Below are 16,714 nucleotides of genomic sequence, written 5' to 3'. Positions count from 1 at the left end.
GATGACAGGCTGTAAGTCTATTTCAATTCCTTTGGAGCAGAATGTGAAGCTAAGCACAGATGCAGGTGAGCTTCTGGAAAACCCTACTATGTATAGATGCATAGTAGGAAGTTTGATTTATATGACTATTACTAGGCCAGATTTGAGCTATGCTGTTGGATTGGTAAGTTAGTTTATGTAGGCTCCAAGGAAATCACATTTGGATGTAGTTAGATGCATACTCAGGTATGTGAAGTCCACATTGCAGTATGGACTATTTTATGAGACTGGGGTTCAGATACAGTTGCATGGATACAGTGATGCTGATTGGGTTAGTAGTATTTCTGATAGACGATCTACCAGTGGATATGTGTTGTCTTTTGGGAGTGCTGCAGTCACTTGGAGCAGCAAGAAACAGGCTAAAGTTGCCTTGTCGAGCACAGAGGCTGAGTACAGGGATGCAGCAATGGCTGCATGTGAGGTAGCTTGGTTACATAAGCTACTTTATGATATGCATCAGCCGCCTACAGATGGGCCAGTTGTCATTTATTATGACAACATGAGTAGTATACACTTGGCAAATAACCCAGTCTATCATGCTAGAACAAAGCACATTGAGGTGCATTATCACTATGTGCGGGAGAGGGTTTTACTAGGTCTTATTGATCTAGTTTATGTTAGCAGAGAGGATCATGTAGCTGACATATTTACGAAGGCATTGGGCGCAGAGAAGCTGCGTAAGTTCAGAGACCTGCTTGGTGTGCAGGAATTGGGATTGAGCTCGAGGGGGAGTGTTGAGACATCGAGCTCCACTCGTGATATGCCAAGGTGATCGTTGTGCATTTATGTCACCGACTTGTTAGCTGCAGATGCGGTTGGTACACCGCCCATGAATAGTAGCTAGATGACAGCTATCCTTATCTACTCTAGTTCGTGGCTCAGTTAGTATGGCACCTTAGTTAGTTGAGTTTGGTTTGCGACTCATATATAGGGTTCTTCTATTTCTCTGTACTAGAGTTCTTTTTGGCTTACACAAGTAAGAAGAGGAAAATTGTTTTCAGCCTCCACCTTTGTGTGTATTTCCCCATTGTGTAAGTGAGAAAGCTACAAGTGAGACTCCTTTCTTCTCTCCCACAATCGTGACAGGGGGTGGGGATTGAAAGGGGGCTTATCAAGCCCTTTAGAAGCTTCCCCCAAGAACCTTCTAAAGCTTCCGGAACGTGGGAGAGGGGGGGGAGAATGATTTCCCCAATCGATGTGCTGGCCAGGCAGCGAGGCCTGTGGCTGCAGGCGGTGGTGCTGAGAGGATTGGCAGGCAGACGGGGCTGAACGGCGGCAGATCACGACAACTTCCCTCCCTCACGAGTCTCCTCACTCTCACCCTGACTGCTTAGTACGGCGTTGAGGCGGCCTTATCTTTGTGAGAGAGAGAACAAAGGGAGGCACATCATGACGAGCAGTGTGGCTATGGCGGGCGTCTCTTCTTTCTGCAATAGGGCGGTGCTCAGCGTCCTCACCCAAACGGCAACAGCCCTAGGGTTAAAATAGGGGAGGGGAGGGAGATGCTTCCTCTCCTACGTGTCGAGAGGCATGGCACTAAGGGTGAGTAAGCTCCAGCAAGGAGCTTGCTGGACATTCTATTCCCCTCTCCCCCTTCAGCACGACCGTCGGCTGGGGGGTAAAAGGAAATTTTTTTTCCATTATCCTTAAAAAAATGCTATATCATTATCCTCATTTCCTATTAGAGGTAGTTTACGCAGAAAAAAATTTAGAATGTTACAAGAGCATACGACTTTAATTCCACATATACACATGTATAGCTCCCACAATATACACACGAGACTATGTTCTCTAACAAAATTCAAAACTTTAAAAAAAAGTAAGTGAATTTACATATCGAAATAAAAGGTTGACTCTACTTTTACATAATCTAATGATCTTTTATATTCTTATCCAATTTGTGTTTTATTTTTTTAAAATATCTCCAAAGCAAAACCATGAAACCGTCCCATGACTAGTAGAGACAAATCTAATTCTCTATTAAAGGTTGAATAATCAACATCAATAAAATTTTGTTTGTTGAGCCAAAGATGTAGACTATTATAGAGATATAGTCTATATTACAAATATATTTTTGGGATAACAATTAGGATTATTTTTAAGAGCCCTTGTCTATAATAATATACAAACAACGAGTCATTGGGGTATTTGTTGAGATTTTAAGGTGCCAATGCCAGCAACATATGCAAATTGATTTGAAGCATTGGGTAGATAGGAATATTAAAGGATATATAAGATCCAATTAGACACTAGATGTTGGAAAGGGGTTTATTAGAGATGTAGACTCTATTAGATATGTAAATAATTCCACGAGTCTTGGTAGCTAATATTATCACTGATGAAACAAAACATTTTTAATTTAAAGAATCTTGAGTGTTACCAAGATCCCTTTAAGTCTTCCAATTTTGATGAGACATCAAAAATCTCTACAAGACTTGTGTTTGGAATGATGATGATCGACAAAGTCTACTCATTGTACTCACAGAGATAATTGATGCGGTGCACGCACCAAAAATCACCAAGAGTTGAGTCATCGAAGGCCGGGAGGGGAGTAAGATTTTATAACAAATTGGTGATGCTATCAATATGATCATGTGACTTATCTTTTTCTAGAATTCTTCAATAACGAAATAGAGAAATAAATATTGATAAACTCAAAATTTTTTAAAAAAGTTCTCATCCTACCGTTGAAACACTAACCTTAATATATTTTCCCTCTATAACATTTTGGAACTCTCGTCTTCTCTTCTTTTTCCCTTTTTCCATTCTGCAACATAGCAGGCCGTACTCTGTGAATTGAGTGGAGGTGCACAGATTTCATGATAGAGAAAGAAAAGACATCATAGATTGCAATATCGGTCACCATCACTAAGCTCCATTCTAGATACAATTTTGCAATGTCTTATAAGCTTCTTTCATGTAACACGTTTTTTTAATATAGTATGGCTATGGTCGTCAGCGGATTCTCCTTCTCTTTCTCTAGAGAAGCACAAGCATCCCCCATGTAAGAAATAATTTCCACTAAAGGAATGCAGTTTGTGCTCTTGCACACAAGAATTGCAAAAAAGTTCTTCTCAAGAGCCCACTTCCAAAACAGCCCCTGCTTAATGTCCCTGCTAATTGCCTCGATGTTGTAGGTGGCTAGAGTAAGACTATCTTGGTACCTAGCCATGCTTGTCATTTTGAATGTTAGTTTTGTCAAAACCTTTGTCTCTTGGCAAGACAATGAATGTGAATAGAAGACAAGACAGGAAACAAGAATAGGTGGCAAGCCTCTATTACTGCTGCAAATCGATCCATCCTCTGTTTGTCTTGTCTAGGATGTAGGTGCCAAGGACCACCATGAATCTTGGATGCAACTGTTTAACTACTTTACGACGTAGAAGTATGAAAACTGATGCAATTACATACCTTCTAAAAAATATGAATCTTTGTTTTTGCCCCCAAAAAAACCTATAAAAGAATAGCAAAAAGGTCCCTTCGATGTAGGTCCCTTCGATGTGCAGCATTCAAGTCAAATTCATCCAAGTTGGCCAAGCTGCAGCAGAACATTGCATGTCCAAAGATGTTCCTCTTTGAATGACCAACATCACATGATTGCAACAGCTTGTGCTGGTGGCTGTGATCATGCCTCTGGTGCACTGATCATGACAATGTTTATATCCACTGTGATGGTGATCATGATTCTGTTGACGTATACTGCAAGAGCCATTAGTTCTAGTCTGTCTGCCTAGCAATAACATGCTATTGAAGATCACAAGCAGGCAAGTGTCCACATCAACAACAACAACACCCCATAGGGATGCATATGCAGCTGCCACAAGCACAATAACTATCAGCTGGACTGTGATTGACACGAATATGTTTTGCTCGATCTTTTTTCGTGCTTTGCATGCTAACTCCACAGCATGTGCAAGGTTCTTAAGATTATTGGTCATGAGAGCAACATCTGCAGTCTCCATGGCCATAGCTGAACCAATAGCACCCATGGCAATGCCAACATCAGCTGCTGCTAAAGCAGGTGCATCATTTATGCCATCTCCCACCATGCCAGTCAATCCCTTTTCCTTGAGTTGCCTAAGCACACTCACCTTTTCTTCAGGAAGTAGTTGGGCGTGCACTTCAACAAAATTGGTGCCGAACTGCATTTTAACCAAATTAATCAGATGATCACAGTGATTTTGTTGATTAGTATTTATCTGAGCATATATGTAATAGATGTCAAGAGATGCTTAGTAAACTGTATTGTAGGTGAGCTAAAAATGTCAAGTCAGCATCACCTTCATGTTTACAGCGTTTGCTACAGTTAGACTATCTCTGGTAAGCATGACAATGTGGAGGCCCAACCCATGCACATATCTCCCAGTTATCCCTCTTTGATTAGAATAGATAGGAAGAAAAATTTTAGTTCTCATTAGGTAATGGCACAATTAGACATTTAGAGTGGGTAAAATCATTAGAAATAAATTTCTCACCTTTATGTTATGCACAGCTTCAAGTGCTTCAGTGCAAAGCTGATCACCAGCACATAAAATCACTTCTAGTTTTTCGTTCACACCTATCCAACAAATTGTCCATCCTTGACTCTTCCAGGTTTCTATGGTCTCTTCTATGTCTGCAGATAGTACAAACCAAAATGTTACATTACATATAACAACAAACAAATGAAGAAACATGCTTATAGATGTACTCTGGCCTCTACCAAATGCCCTGTTCTATATCCATACATATCGTGATCAGTCCATTGAAACCGGTTTGCTAGTCTCTCATTACCAATGTGTATTTGGTGGCCATCAAGCACACCACTAACGCCTTCCCTATCTATAATTGTGAAGTCCTCAACTTGACTTGAAGGCTCAATTCCATATTGCAACTTTGCATATGAAACAAGGGCTGAGGCCATTGGGTGGCTTGATTTGCTCTCGACACATGACATCCTGTAACAAGTATTTGAATTAACCAGTCCCTTTGTCAAAGTTCCTGTTTTGTCCAAGGCCATAACCTTAAGCTTCCCAAGAGCCTCTAGAGAGCTTCCAGTTTTCACAAGAAACCCCATTTGAGCGCATAAGCCCCTGATCTGTACTGTCTTGGAATTTGGGTTCATCGATGAGACTTGATTAGTATCAGATTACAGCCTAAAGATCGATTATCAGGCTTTAACCTAAGTGATTGGAATTAGAGCTCATAGATGATTGATGTCAGCGCAGGTCCTGTGGCGTGTCAATCGCAGGAGCTAAAGCTCAGTGCACACCTTGACCTCTTGAATAGCAAGTAGGCCCAGCTTCCTCAATCTGAGGAGTCTCATGCATACATCCTTCTTGGGTTCACAGCCCAACCCTCTAACATCCCATGTTACCATTGTGATCTTGGACATTGCAGCTTCACTCATAAATCTGAATCTCATCACTCTTCCCCTGGTTCTCATCCAGAACGACATACCAGTTTCTATCAATTAGTGGCTTGTGGGCGAGTTTTTGAGAGCTACTTTCTTCCTGTTCTTGCCTTTGGCTTTGTTTGCTAGATGCACATTCTCTTTGTATGCTTTTCAATCTTTTGATTAGTTGTACCCCCTGCATGCGCTGCTCAGGCCTTCTTCTGCTCCTCTTAGACTAGGGCATGATCCTAATGTTTGCCATTCCCCTCCTCCTCGCCTGTCGGATCCTTTTGTTGCATGGCCTGCATATCTGGTTTTTTCCTGTCATCTAGTGGGGTAGACTCTATGGACTAGATAAAGTGGCTTGGCCAAAAAGAATTTGCTCACGTCTCATGCACGCCAGATGACCAGCAGTACTCAACCGCTATACAGATCAACAATGATCGTGCAACATAGAAGGCGCAGCACTAGGACTCTAATGCAAGCATCTCGGCCAGCTCCCATCATCATCATCAATATGATATCACACATGATCAGGGTCTCTATCGTGATTGACCATTTTTATGTATGCTATCACTCTATCTGTGGGGGCTACGACAGTCTCCATGAGCCCATCCTTGCAGAAGAACGCTGTCTAGGTGGTGTGTTCATCGAATTACTATCTCAGAACGTACAATGTGCACAAAGATACCTCCTTCTTCTCGTCTATTTGCCATTCCCCTCCTCCTTCTCACCTGTCGGGTCCTTTTGTTGCATGGCCTGCACATCTGGTTTTTTCTAGTCATCCAGTGGGGTAGACTCTATGGACTAGATAAAGTGGCTTGCCCAAAAAGAATATGTAAATACCAGAGTTAGAGTGCGCAGCATACCTTTGTTTGAGAGAGAACGGAACAAGTGTTTTGAGAACCACCTTATCCTTACTGAGCTCACCCTTGCTTTGGTTGAAAGCCTTCTGGTCAGCTGATCGTAGTGAGCTTTTGATCGGATCACCAAAATCAGCAGTATAGCAGTAGCAATGCCATGCCCGACCTGCCATTCTATGAAGCCATGGATGCTCTGTGCAGTGGCTGCTCTGCTGCGCAGCTACCCGCTGTAATTCCTGATGCGCGTTGTGGGTTAATTATGATGCCTGGTCAGTCCCAGTCTTCTGGCAGCAGTACTACACTGACTACAGTGTGCATGTGAAGACATCACGAATGAGAGCTAGCCACATGTCTATTACATCATGATTCATACCTCTCCTCCTTTATTTCCCTCAAGTAGCTCTAGTGATTCCTCGAATTTGTCTAGTTTAGATCGATCCAACACCCACTTGATTACCAATCGTTTTCAGTATTAGCTACCAAGGATTTTAAACAAGCCACAACACGATAAGTTTTCTCCTTCTTCTTAGCTCTCTGTCTATTAAAGAAGGAATTAGGGCCTATGTTTTAACGTAGGCCCCCTACTTAATTGAACAAGAAGGTCCCCCTACTTATTACACTTAAGCTTATTCCCTATTTGCAAATAATAAACTACCTATGCACTTAAGCATCCCCCTTGTTTGTGTACATCAAATACATGTATTAAAACTTCTTTCAAAACAAACAAAGTATGTTGCTCTAGAGCCCCACTTGGACTCTTCATCACAAGAAAGAGCAAACTTACACCTAGCTCCAAGCCATTAGTCTTCCTCACTCTTCCTATCCTTATGTTTTCCCTCATTTTTCCTCGACTTTCCAATTCCTTATCTTGGCCTCATACCCACTTATGTGCTCATCAACTAATGCCAATGTTTACAAAATTTGACCCCATCACTTTAAGTGTTTAGGAAAGATTACTTCTTTTTAATTGTTTTTAAGGAAGTGTTTGGGAAGTGTTTGGGAAAGATTGCTTCTTTTCAATTGGTTTTAATTTTTTTTAAGGAAGTGTTTGAGAATAACAAACTAGTATAGACTATGATATCAACTACAAAGTATGGTTTTAAATGTAGCTCTATTGCTAAACTAGTATAGACAATGATATTAACTGCGCAACTAAAATATGTTATTAGCGTAAACTATGTTATGGGCCATTTTTTTGCAATCTTGGAGTTTTAATCGTGGAGCTCATAATTTCATCAACCTTTTGAAGATACTCAAGTAAGGGATTTCTTCTTCTACAAGCACATTAAGAAAATGCACATGTAACTATAATTGTGCACATAGTACTGAAGGTTGGCAATTAGTGAATCGTAGTACTTATTTTAGACATGCTAAAAATGACATGCTTGGGATTATGCATTCTTCTCTAGAAAGATCACATCCTAGTGAACCAAGGGACTCAAATGTGCAAGGAGATCATCTTGAGAACCGAAGGCACGAAGAATCATCTCTAATGCATGGTGAAACTAACATAGATTAATTAAATAGATGACGTAGGTGGTGTCATTGCCTTGCATATTGTAATGGTGGGAGGAGTGTTGGTCCACAAACTTTTATTAGGCACCACGAGTTGAAGGCCAAATATGATGCACTAAGTATGCAAATTGGTCTTACTCCTTCTAATGAAAGGCAACATGAACAAGGCAATGATCAAACTATCAATACTTCTATAAGTCCCCCCTTTAGTCATGACAACAACTCAATTAACCATGTTGAGTCTCCTCAAATAGATCCTTCTATTGACAATCACATATCTATTACTGGGCCATCATTATATCAACAAACTATATAAAAAATAATTGAGCTTCAAGCTCTTTGGGATGAGAACCAGATATCAATTAGTGCACAAGAGAAGATGCTCCAATTATTGTTTGGAGACATGGGCAATCCAAGGGCTAGGGCTCAAAGAGTTGAAGAGTGCAAGCCAAGTTTAAGTAAGCTATTAGTGCTACTACCTGATACATGAGATGGAAACCTTGATGGAGTGAGAGTCCCGATATCTTGGGAGCAACTTGACTCTATGTATCATGGTCTTGGCATGGTCCAACCTGAGCGCTATAGGTTTTGCATGGGAAGTAAAAACAATGATCATGAAATTGAACTTCTTATACCTAGTAAAGAAGATTCTTGTGCCAAAGATGTAGTCTTGTGTTCTTGCAAACAAAATATGCGAAAAAGAATACTAAATATTGATTGTATTGAATGTTGTGAAAAGTGTAAAAAATGCAATAAACCAAGAAGAGAAATGTTAGCTATTGATTATTTACCTCTAAAGAAACAATTAGAGCTTTTAGTGTGATCCAAGACACTTTGTTATGATTTCCTAAGCATGTGGCGTCATAAAACAATATGGTTAGGGAAAGATATCCATATGCAATCAGAATTCATAAACGAGTTTTGGGATGGAACAAAGTGTCGTGAGTATCAAGATTTTTGGAATCTTGATGCTGAGTATGAGATGGTTGTTGCGTGCAACAACCCTACATGTGGGAAAGTATATACAGATTTTCCAAGGTCTTGTTTTTCAATAGTTCTAGAACAAGTTTTTGACCAAGAGATGCATGAGCATAATTTTGTTTGTAAAAAATGTCGGCATCTCAACAAGTGTAAAAGGAAAATGTGTAGAGGTGATCCTCAGAACTTGGCACTTCTTTTACATTGGGATGGCTTCCAAGCCTCTCGTACCACTCAAAAGGACTGTGGTGTGGCTGACATTAAGGTTCTTAATGGTGGGAAGGGTTCCATACTAGGCATTATTCCTATTTTATTCATACCTTTTAGTTGCTCTAAATTTATTCGCAATACTCTTGATGTATTTCAAACTTTTTTAAGACCACTTATTAGTGAGCTACAAGACCTTTACATAAATGGTATGCAAGTGTCATACAACTACCCTGTAGAAAAGATTTTTGAAAATCCAATGGGACAATCAAACTTTTGTGTTGTTAGATTAATACTAATGATGGTTAGAGGGGATCATCTTGCACAATGCAAAATAGGATCCTTCAAAGATAGTGGGCAATTCTTTTGTCGTAGAGACAAAGCCCAAGCTACTCTTGATACTAGTAATCCCTCATTCCAAAGACGTTACCTTTATGATGGTAGTCGATATCAAGCAATATATCCTCCAACCCAAAGGTCCATGGGTGAAATGATTGATGCCTTATCAAGTTCAAAGAGGGCATCCACACAAGCTGAAAAGGATGGAAAACTAAAGCTTGTAGGATTAGCTAAAGAGTCTATTCTATGGAAATTGTATGATTTGTATGGTTTTAACTTGTCAATAAACTTGGTATATGATGCGATGCATGTGTTATCTCTAAATATATTTCAAAAATACATACGAGTACTCATGAGAGCCATGTCCAATGAAAAGAAAAAGATGATAGATTTTTGTTGTGAAAATGCTTATAAGCTCTCTCCACCCTTTATTCGTCATGGACGGTGGCCTCGTAATCCAAGTAAGTACAATGAAAGCTTTAAGGCCGAAGAGAACCAAAAGTTCATCCAATGGTGCTTACCATATATTTTAGGTATAGTTGATGAGATACCAAAGTCAAATTTTGACCTAGGCTTGTTGCTCATAGATATTGCACATGCCTTCTATAGTTATAGTCGATGTATTGGTTGGTCATAAGAGTGTTTAGGTGTTGTGTGTACTTTGTTTCCTTCTTGGAGAGTTCGAAAGGAAGAAGCCTTCGGTGCTACTTCTTCTCCCTTAGAACACGTTGCAGGAAATGGAGAACTACTAGATGACATATTGAGACATGGATCGCATGATGTGTATTGGTGTTGTGACTTTGAGCGAAAGGTAGCATTATATATAACAGTAAAGACTAATAATCGCTTTAACGAAATATCTTATGTAAATTATTATAAGAGGACATTCTTTACTTCAATATTTAAGTTATTAGAAATGGAAGTAGATGGGCTTTTGCCACATGAAAGAATGCTTATCCAAGTACATGCCTGTCTTGTTTTACCTGATGGTTATGCTTTCACTGATTACCAGACACTGTGTTGTTATTCATTTCATGAGAATGGAATTGTGGAGGTTTCTTCAATTGAGAAGGCAAAGGAGATGTGGAAACTTTTTGAAAGAGATGATTCCCAATATCCTTGTAACATAATGATGCGTGAAAAAGGCATTTAAATCACAAAAAAGAGAAGAGAACGTAGGCCCCTTTCATCAGAAGAACAGAAATATATTGCGCAATTTCTTGGTCTTCAAGAGAATGCACTAGTAGGACAACTAGTTACCACATATAGAAGAATTCTTTACAATGGAGAAATATACAAGATCGCAGATGACATCGTGGTAAAAACTAACACTTTTTGTAGTACGTTAGAAAGTATAGGTAATTGGAAAGCAAGACTCACTAATTTTTTTTCCATTTTATGGGATGGAGAGTATTACACCTTTTTTAGTGGAGAATATTGCAAGCAATGCATAATTGTAAAAGAAAAAGAAGAATGCTTACTTATAGATCCAATCATGGGAATGAGTGTACTACAAACTCAATGACTTCCATTTACATGGGATTGCATAAGACCATTGAGTTCTTTATTGCATAAGTTTGTTCCTTTACCTTTACATAATAGACTTGTTGTATATGAGGTAAAAGATCTAATTCAAAGAACAAGAGTATTACAAATAGGGGCAGTTGGTTGTATACCTCCTTGGTTGGAAAAATATGATATTGTGTTGGTAAGAAAACATGATGATATAGATGGAGAGTACATTCATGCAATGATAAGAGAGGTAAATTATGAAGAAAAAATGTGCAAATTGTCATGGTTGAAGTGTGATCATAATAGAAGTACATGGAGAATTGATATTGATGAAGATATTTGGAGGGATTGGAACTTGTGTAGCATGGTAATGTCAAACTTTGAAGTTACAAAGAGAAGGAGAGTAACATTATCAATTGGAGAGTCTATGGATGTTCCAATAGTGTGGAGATCACGTGATATATCCACTGAATCCATCCAGAAGGGAATAAAGCTCATGTCCTGCCACTGTGTCCAAAAGTTGATCTGTGAAAGGAATCGGAAAGTGATCCTTCTTCGTCTTGGAATTGAGCTTTCGGAAGTCAACACATATTCGAAGCTTGCCATTCTTCTTGGGTACCACCACGATGGGTGAAACCCATTCACTATTTGCCACTGGATAGATGAACTCAGCTTCCAGAAGCTTTAGCAGCTCTGCTTTTACCAATGTGGAATAATTCGGGTTCATTCGCCTCTGTCGTTGCCGTACTGGCTTGGCATCAGGCTCCAAGTCAATATGATGCTGACATATTGTGGGATCAATCCCCTTTAGGTCTTTGTAGGACCATGCAAACACGTCCAAATTTTCTTTCAACAAGTTGTACAAGGTTGACAACTCTTCTGGGAGGCTGCTACCCACCTTCAAGTGGCGTTCAATGCCATCTGCATCTATAAAAGTTAACTGCCTTTCACCTTCTACTTCACGGATGAAGGTCCCCGGGCTGCTTCTGGGTACAGATCCGACTCCTTCAAGGGAGTGATGTCCTCTTCTGATGTCCCACTAGACCCAACTTCTTCTTTTGATGGAGACTTAGGTTGCTCCTTAAGATGTTGAAATGGGATTAGAGCCGTTTCGGGTTTAGTTTCAAGATTAGTTACCTCTTGGCTTGAAGACTCATCTTCTGATGACACATCCATGAATGTCACATAACAGGGACCCTCTGATTTCTGTTGGGTTTGTGGGACTGGTGCTTGTTGGCGCGGTGCATCATCATCATCTTTCTTTGGCAAGGATGGGTAAGGACGGCAAGAGCCACTGCTGAAAGATGGCTTAGTCTTCTTAATCCATTTCTTATAAAGATTTTGCATATGAGAAGATCCATTTACCAGACCAAATGGTACCATCGCCATTCTGTCCCATAGCATGAGCTTGTCTGCTTCTGATGCTTCTGAAACTTCTTCTTCAAATGTATCCTCTGCAGGTGAGATAGATTCTTCTGGCTCACTTTCATAACCTTCTTCTTCAATATCATCTCCATCCTCTTCTGTCTCTGTCTCTGTAGGAGCTCTGTAAGAGAAGAACAGGTTCTCTGTTTCATCTTCTGCCTTTGTCTCTGGCTCTACTATGGCCATGTAACAGGGAGAGCAGTACATCCATGCTTCTATCTCAGTGTCAGAAGTGATTTCGAAAATCGTTCCTAGTTCAGACAGGAAGTATTCACCCATTGACAGGGGCTTTGCATCTTTTGGGAGTTGGCTTACAGTATCCACTGTTAAGGAACGTGCCACTGTTTTCTTGGGAAGAAACTGTTTGACAGCATCTTCATCTGCTGATGTTCCATCTGTAGCCTCATTAGGGGAGTCAGAAGATAATTCCAAGGAGGTGGATCCATGTCCTTTTTGAGAACCATATAACTTCAGCACCACTTTATTGGGTCCTCTACCCAAGGTCAAGGTTCCTTTGAACCAATCCGTCCTTGCTCTGGCTTCAAAAAGCCATGGTCTACCCAGTAACAGAGGTTAGGATGTACCATAAGAGTTTGGCTTCACCACCAGATAGGTTAGCCAATAATCTTTTCCAGCCACTGTAGTCTTCACATATGGGAGAATGCCCAAAGGCTTGATTCTGCTCTGATCCGCTACTCTGATGAGCCATTGGGTGGGTTGCACACCTTGTAGGCCTAGATCCTTTATTGTTACATCCGTCATAATGTTCACTGATGAACCTCCATCAATCAGTGCATTTGCAATTAAGTAGCCTTCTATCCACACGCCAGTCTCTGGGGTACCCGGATCTAGGAAGGCGTTAGCCACATCCACTTCTTTTACAGGCTCTGGAGCTTTATTGGACTTTGTTGTTGTTGAGGGAGCAATCCTTAAGCCACGTCTTCTTGTCAGTATACTTTTGAACCTTTTTCGGCAACTAGGAGACAACATCAATAATTGTCGGAATGTGAGGTTTGGTTTTAAGGTATCTAGATCTCTAATGAGATCGTATTCCTTAATAGGATCCACTGGCTTCTCTAACCGGTTAGGGAATGGGGCAACACCCATTTTCATTTTCCTTTGTTCTTCCAACAGGGGAATCATGAGAACTTATTCTGCCCCTTGTGGCACCTCCTCCTCTTCTATCTCCTGGACCTCTGGTCCTGTCTCTGGAACTGTCTCTGTGACTCTCTGTGGCACTGCAGTGCTCTGTACGGCACTGTCAGGCTCTGTTTTGTTCTGTTCTTCTGGTGGAAGATTGAACTTCACTGTTCTGTCAAGATGATTATTTTCTTTCTGGATAGGGAATTCCTTCTTCTTTGCACGCGTGATGGCAGCAACTTCCAATTCCACTAAATTGGAGGTAGGCTCTTGGGCCTTGGCCGGACTATCAGTAGCACTGTTTTTTACTGGGGCTGGGCTTGGACAGTCATTTGCAGTGTGGCCTTCTCCTTTGCATCAACTGCATAAGGGCTTGTAATCCACTGACCTTCTTGGATTTGGACAATTTGGTGAAATGTGTCCCTTTTCTCCGCATCTGTAAAACTCCACTTCCGATCTCTGACCACCGCCAAACTGTCTTCCTTTGTAACTTTGGGATGGAAATCTTCTGGGTCCGAAATTAGGACCAAACTCTCTAGGCTTGGGTCCAATATCCTATGTGGTCATTTTGGATTCCAGCAAGTTGAATCTTGTGTCTTCTTCCTTCCTTCTCCTATCATGCATCTCCTTCAGAGAGCAAATATCCTCTGCATGGTTCTTCCGCAAATAGTAGGAACAGAAAGCTCCAGGGATGGTTGGTTTTCGTGTACATTCAGTGGCTAAATGGCCTGCTTGGTGACACTTACCACACCAAGTATTTGACCGCATCACATCTCTTTCTACTCCTGCAACGTTGTATATACTAGCGGTATTCACTTTCAGCGTTTGTAGCTGCTCTGTAATCACATCCATCAACTCCTTTTTGATATTTGCCACTGAGTTGGATGAATAATCCTTCAAGCTTTCTCCTCCTGAGGTATTGGCAGTAGGGTTTTGAGGAGTCTCTGTAATCACTACATAAACAGATTGGGCTAGTGTAGAGAGATCTCTGTTTTGGTTCTGATTCAGAGCTCCTGTTTGAACTGTTGACTGTTGGCTCCAGTTGGTAGGGTTCCACTGTTGCTGCTGATTTGGCATTGGGAAAATTGGTTGGGACCATTGTTGCTGTGGTTGAACCATCATTTGAGGCATTGATTGTGGCCACTGTGGATTTGGTGCACTGTACTGTGATACTGGGGACATCTGTTGGTAGGGGTAGGGGACTGTCCCTGGGACTGCATTTGGTGGGTACATCATTCCTGGCATCAGAGGAGGTAGGACTCCTCTTCTTGGATTCATCGCCAATCTAGCTTCCACTTCATCATACAGTCTTGCACCTTCTGTTGCAGCTTGCAGAGTGGCTGGTCTTTGCAGCTTCACAAACTTACGAACTTCTGGTTGTAATCCTCTAAGAAACACCCCCTTCTGAATGCCATCATCTAGATTATGGTTAGTCCATCTCTTCATGATGGATTCCATTCGTGAGACATAAGCTTCTACTCTTTCTCCAGAGGACTGACTTAAATTCATAAATTCCTCTCGTATCCGCTCTTCAAAACCTTCACGCTTGAATTTAGTGAGGAATGCCAACTTCAGGTCGTCCCATGTGCCAAAAGTTCCCGCTGCTTGTCTCTCATACCACTGAAACGTCGCGCCCTTGAAAGTGGCGGGGAATATTGCTAACCAATGCTCAGGGGTTCTGGCATTGTTAGCCACACATACTACTATAAACTCTGCTACATGAAGATCGGGGTCTTCATTGTACTCTCCCTTAAAAACTGGCAACGGAACTACATTTGCTGGCCTGTCATCAATCTTTCCAGGACGGATCTGGCTTGGAAGTGGACCTCCAGCAGGAGGAGGAAGGGCTTGGTGTGCCATTGGGACTTCTGTAAAGAGTTCCGCAAGGGCATCAAAGGTGGCTTTTGCTGCGAGCTCGTTCTCGGCTCTGATTTTTTCTCTCTTCTGATGTACCTCTGGACTCGTTTTAACGCTTGCCTCTTTATTGCGTCATTCATCAGGGGGTTGGCTCCAATATGTTGTTAGTGCTCCACAAAGGGTTAACAGAAGGCTTCAGTCTCTGGAGGACTCTCTTGCCAACATTTCTTCCACTTCTTCCTTTTCAACGTCTCTGAATTCTGCTTTCATGCCACTGCACAGAGGAAGGTATTCGGTTCTGAAGGTGTCAAAATGCATACGTCTGAGCATTGTAGTGGTGCCATCATCATAGTAATGCCAGCTTCTAATGGTTTCAACAGTGTATGTTGTAAAGAACACTCTGTCTACCAACTTCCAGTGGGTTACAAATTGAACAAATAATGTTTCAACTTACATTAAAGCCTTTGAAATCCAAATGCGCTTCTTCAGAGTTCCCGACCAACTAGAGCAACTATTTCTTACAACTTGTCATACCTGCTTTGCGGGTTAGAGAGATTGATTTGTTTGTACAAGACTCTAGCCATGATTCTTTCAAGAAAGTGCTCAAATAAGATTATCAGTATACCAAGCATCCCATGTATCTTGTTGTTGAGCATCTATGAATAAATTCCAACTCTTTTCCTTCTTGTCTTTGTGAACCTCCACAGACCAAGACTCCTGAAGCTTCTTCACAATCTCCCATTTGATGATATCTGGAAACTTCTCAATGAATGCCAAATATTCCATGAATGGTCATTCTCTCTATTTTTGCTCTTCAGTTTGTTCCCAAACAGTTTGCCACCAAGATGCAAGTTTTTGTTGCTTCAACAGGAAGAGGAAACTGTCCACCATATAGAGCATGCATCATGATGGTGATGTGTTTCCGCCATTGTGGAACGAACTTCTTGTGGAAAGTGGCTTTGATTATAAGAAATTCCAACTCTTCAGTGGAAGAAGGAACTTTACAGACATCCATTGAATTCTTCTCTTCTTGGCAATGCCATTTCCTTCATTTTCAGCCTCTTCTGGTGCTTGTTGTTGGCAAGTTTCCCCGGCTGCGTACAAAAAACATGAAGCCCCAAGAGGAACACCAAGGAAAAGGGAATTCTCTTGTAAGAAAATCTATCTTGTAACATCAACAAGCTTTTTTATTAGGTTTCATATGATCACAATGAAGAAAAGAACACCAGGCACAACAAATCTTCATGCAGCATCATGTAGATCTCCCACGGATTTGATAGAATCAACCATATTCTTCAATATCTTCACAAAATCCATCAATATAACAAAGAAAGCAAAGGAATACACCATCTTTGAATGGAAATACATCACATAGTATTCATCTTCAATATCTTCATAGTATTCTCTCTCAATCTCTCATATACAATCACTCAGTTTCAGTAGAATTGACTATCTTTGACTCTCT

The 16,714-nt window shown here is 40.9% G+C and overlaps 1 protein-coding gene across 1 annotated transcript; it reads right to left on the bottom strand.

Annotated features, from left to right (window-relative positions):
* Positions 1-2,950: 2,950 nt before the first annotated feature.
* Positions 2,951-4,381, bottom strand: LOC148033935 (cadmium/zinc-transporting ATPase HMA2-like). The gene is made up of 2 exons (XM_087681920.1): positions 4,320-4,381; positions 2,951-4,181 (listed from the first exon to the last, which is right to left on the bottom strand). Exons 1-2 carry the CDS (start codon positions 4,365-4,367, stop codon positions 3,549-3,551), a joined length of 681 nt encoding a protein of 226 aa, XP_087538046.1. The 5' UTR covers positions 4,368-4,381; the 3' UTR covers positions 2,951-3,548.
* Between the last annotated feature and the right edge of the window lie 12,333 nt (positions 4,382-16,714).

The sequence above is a fragment of the Lygodium microphyllum genome, chromosome 7 (assembly GCF_053477565.2).
Source record: "Lygodium microphyllum isolate KBCC chromosome 7, Lygodium_microphyllum_v1.1.10, whole genome shotgun sequence".
Taxonomy (NCBI): domain Eukaryota; kingdom Viridiplantae; phylum Streptophyta; class Polypodiopsida; order Schizaeales; family Lygodiaceae; genus Lygodium; species Lygodium microphyllum.
This window is presented reverse-complemented; position numbering and strand designations above follow the sequence as displayed.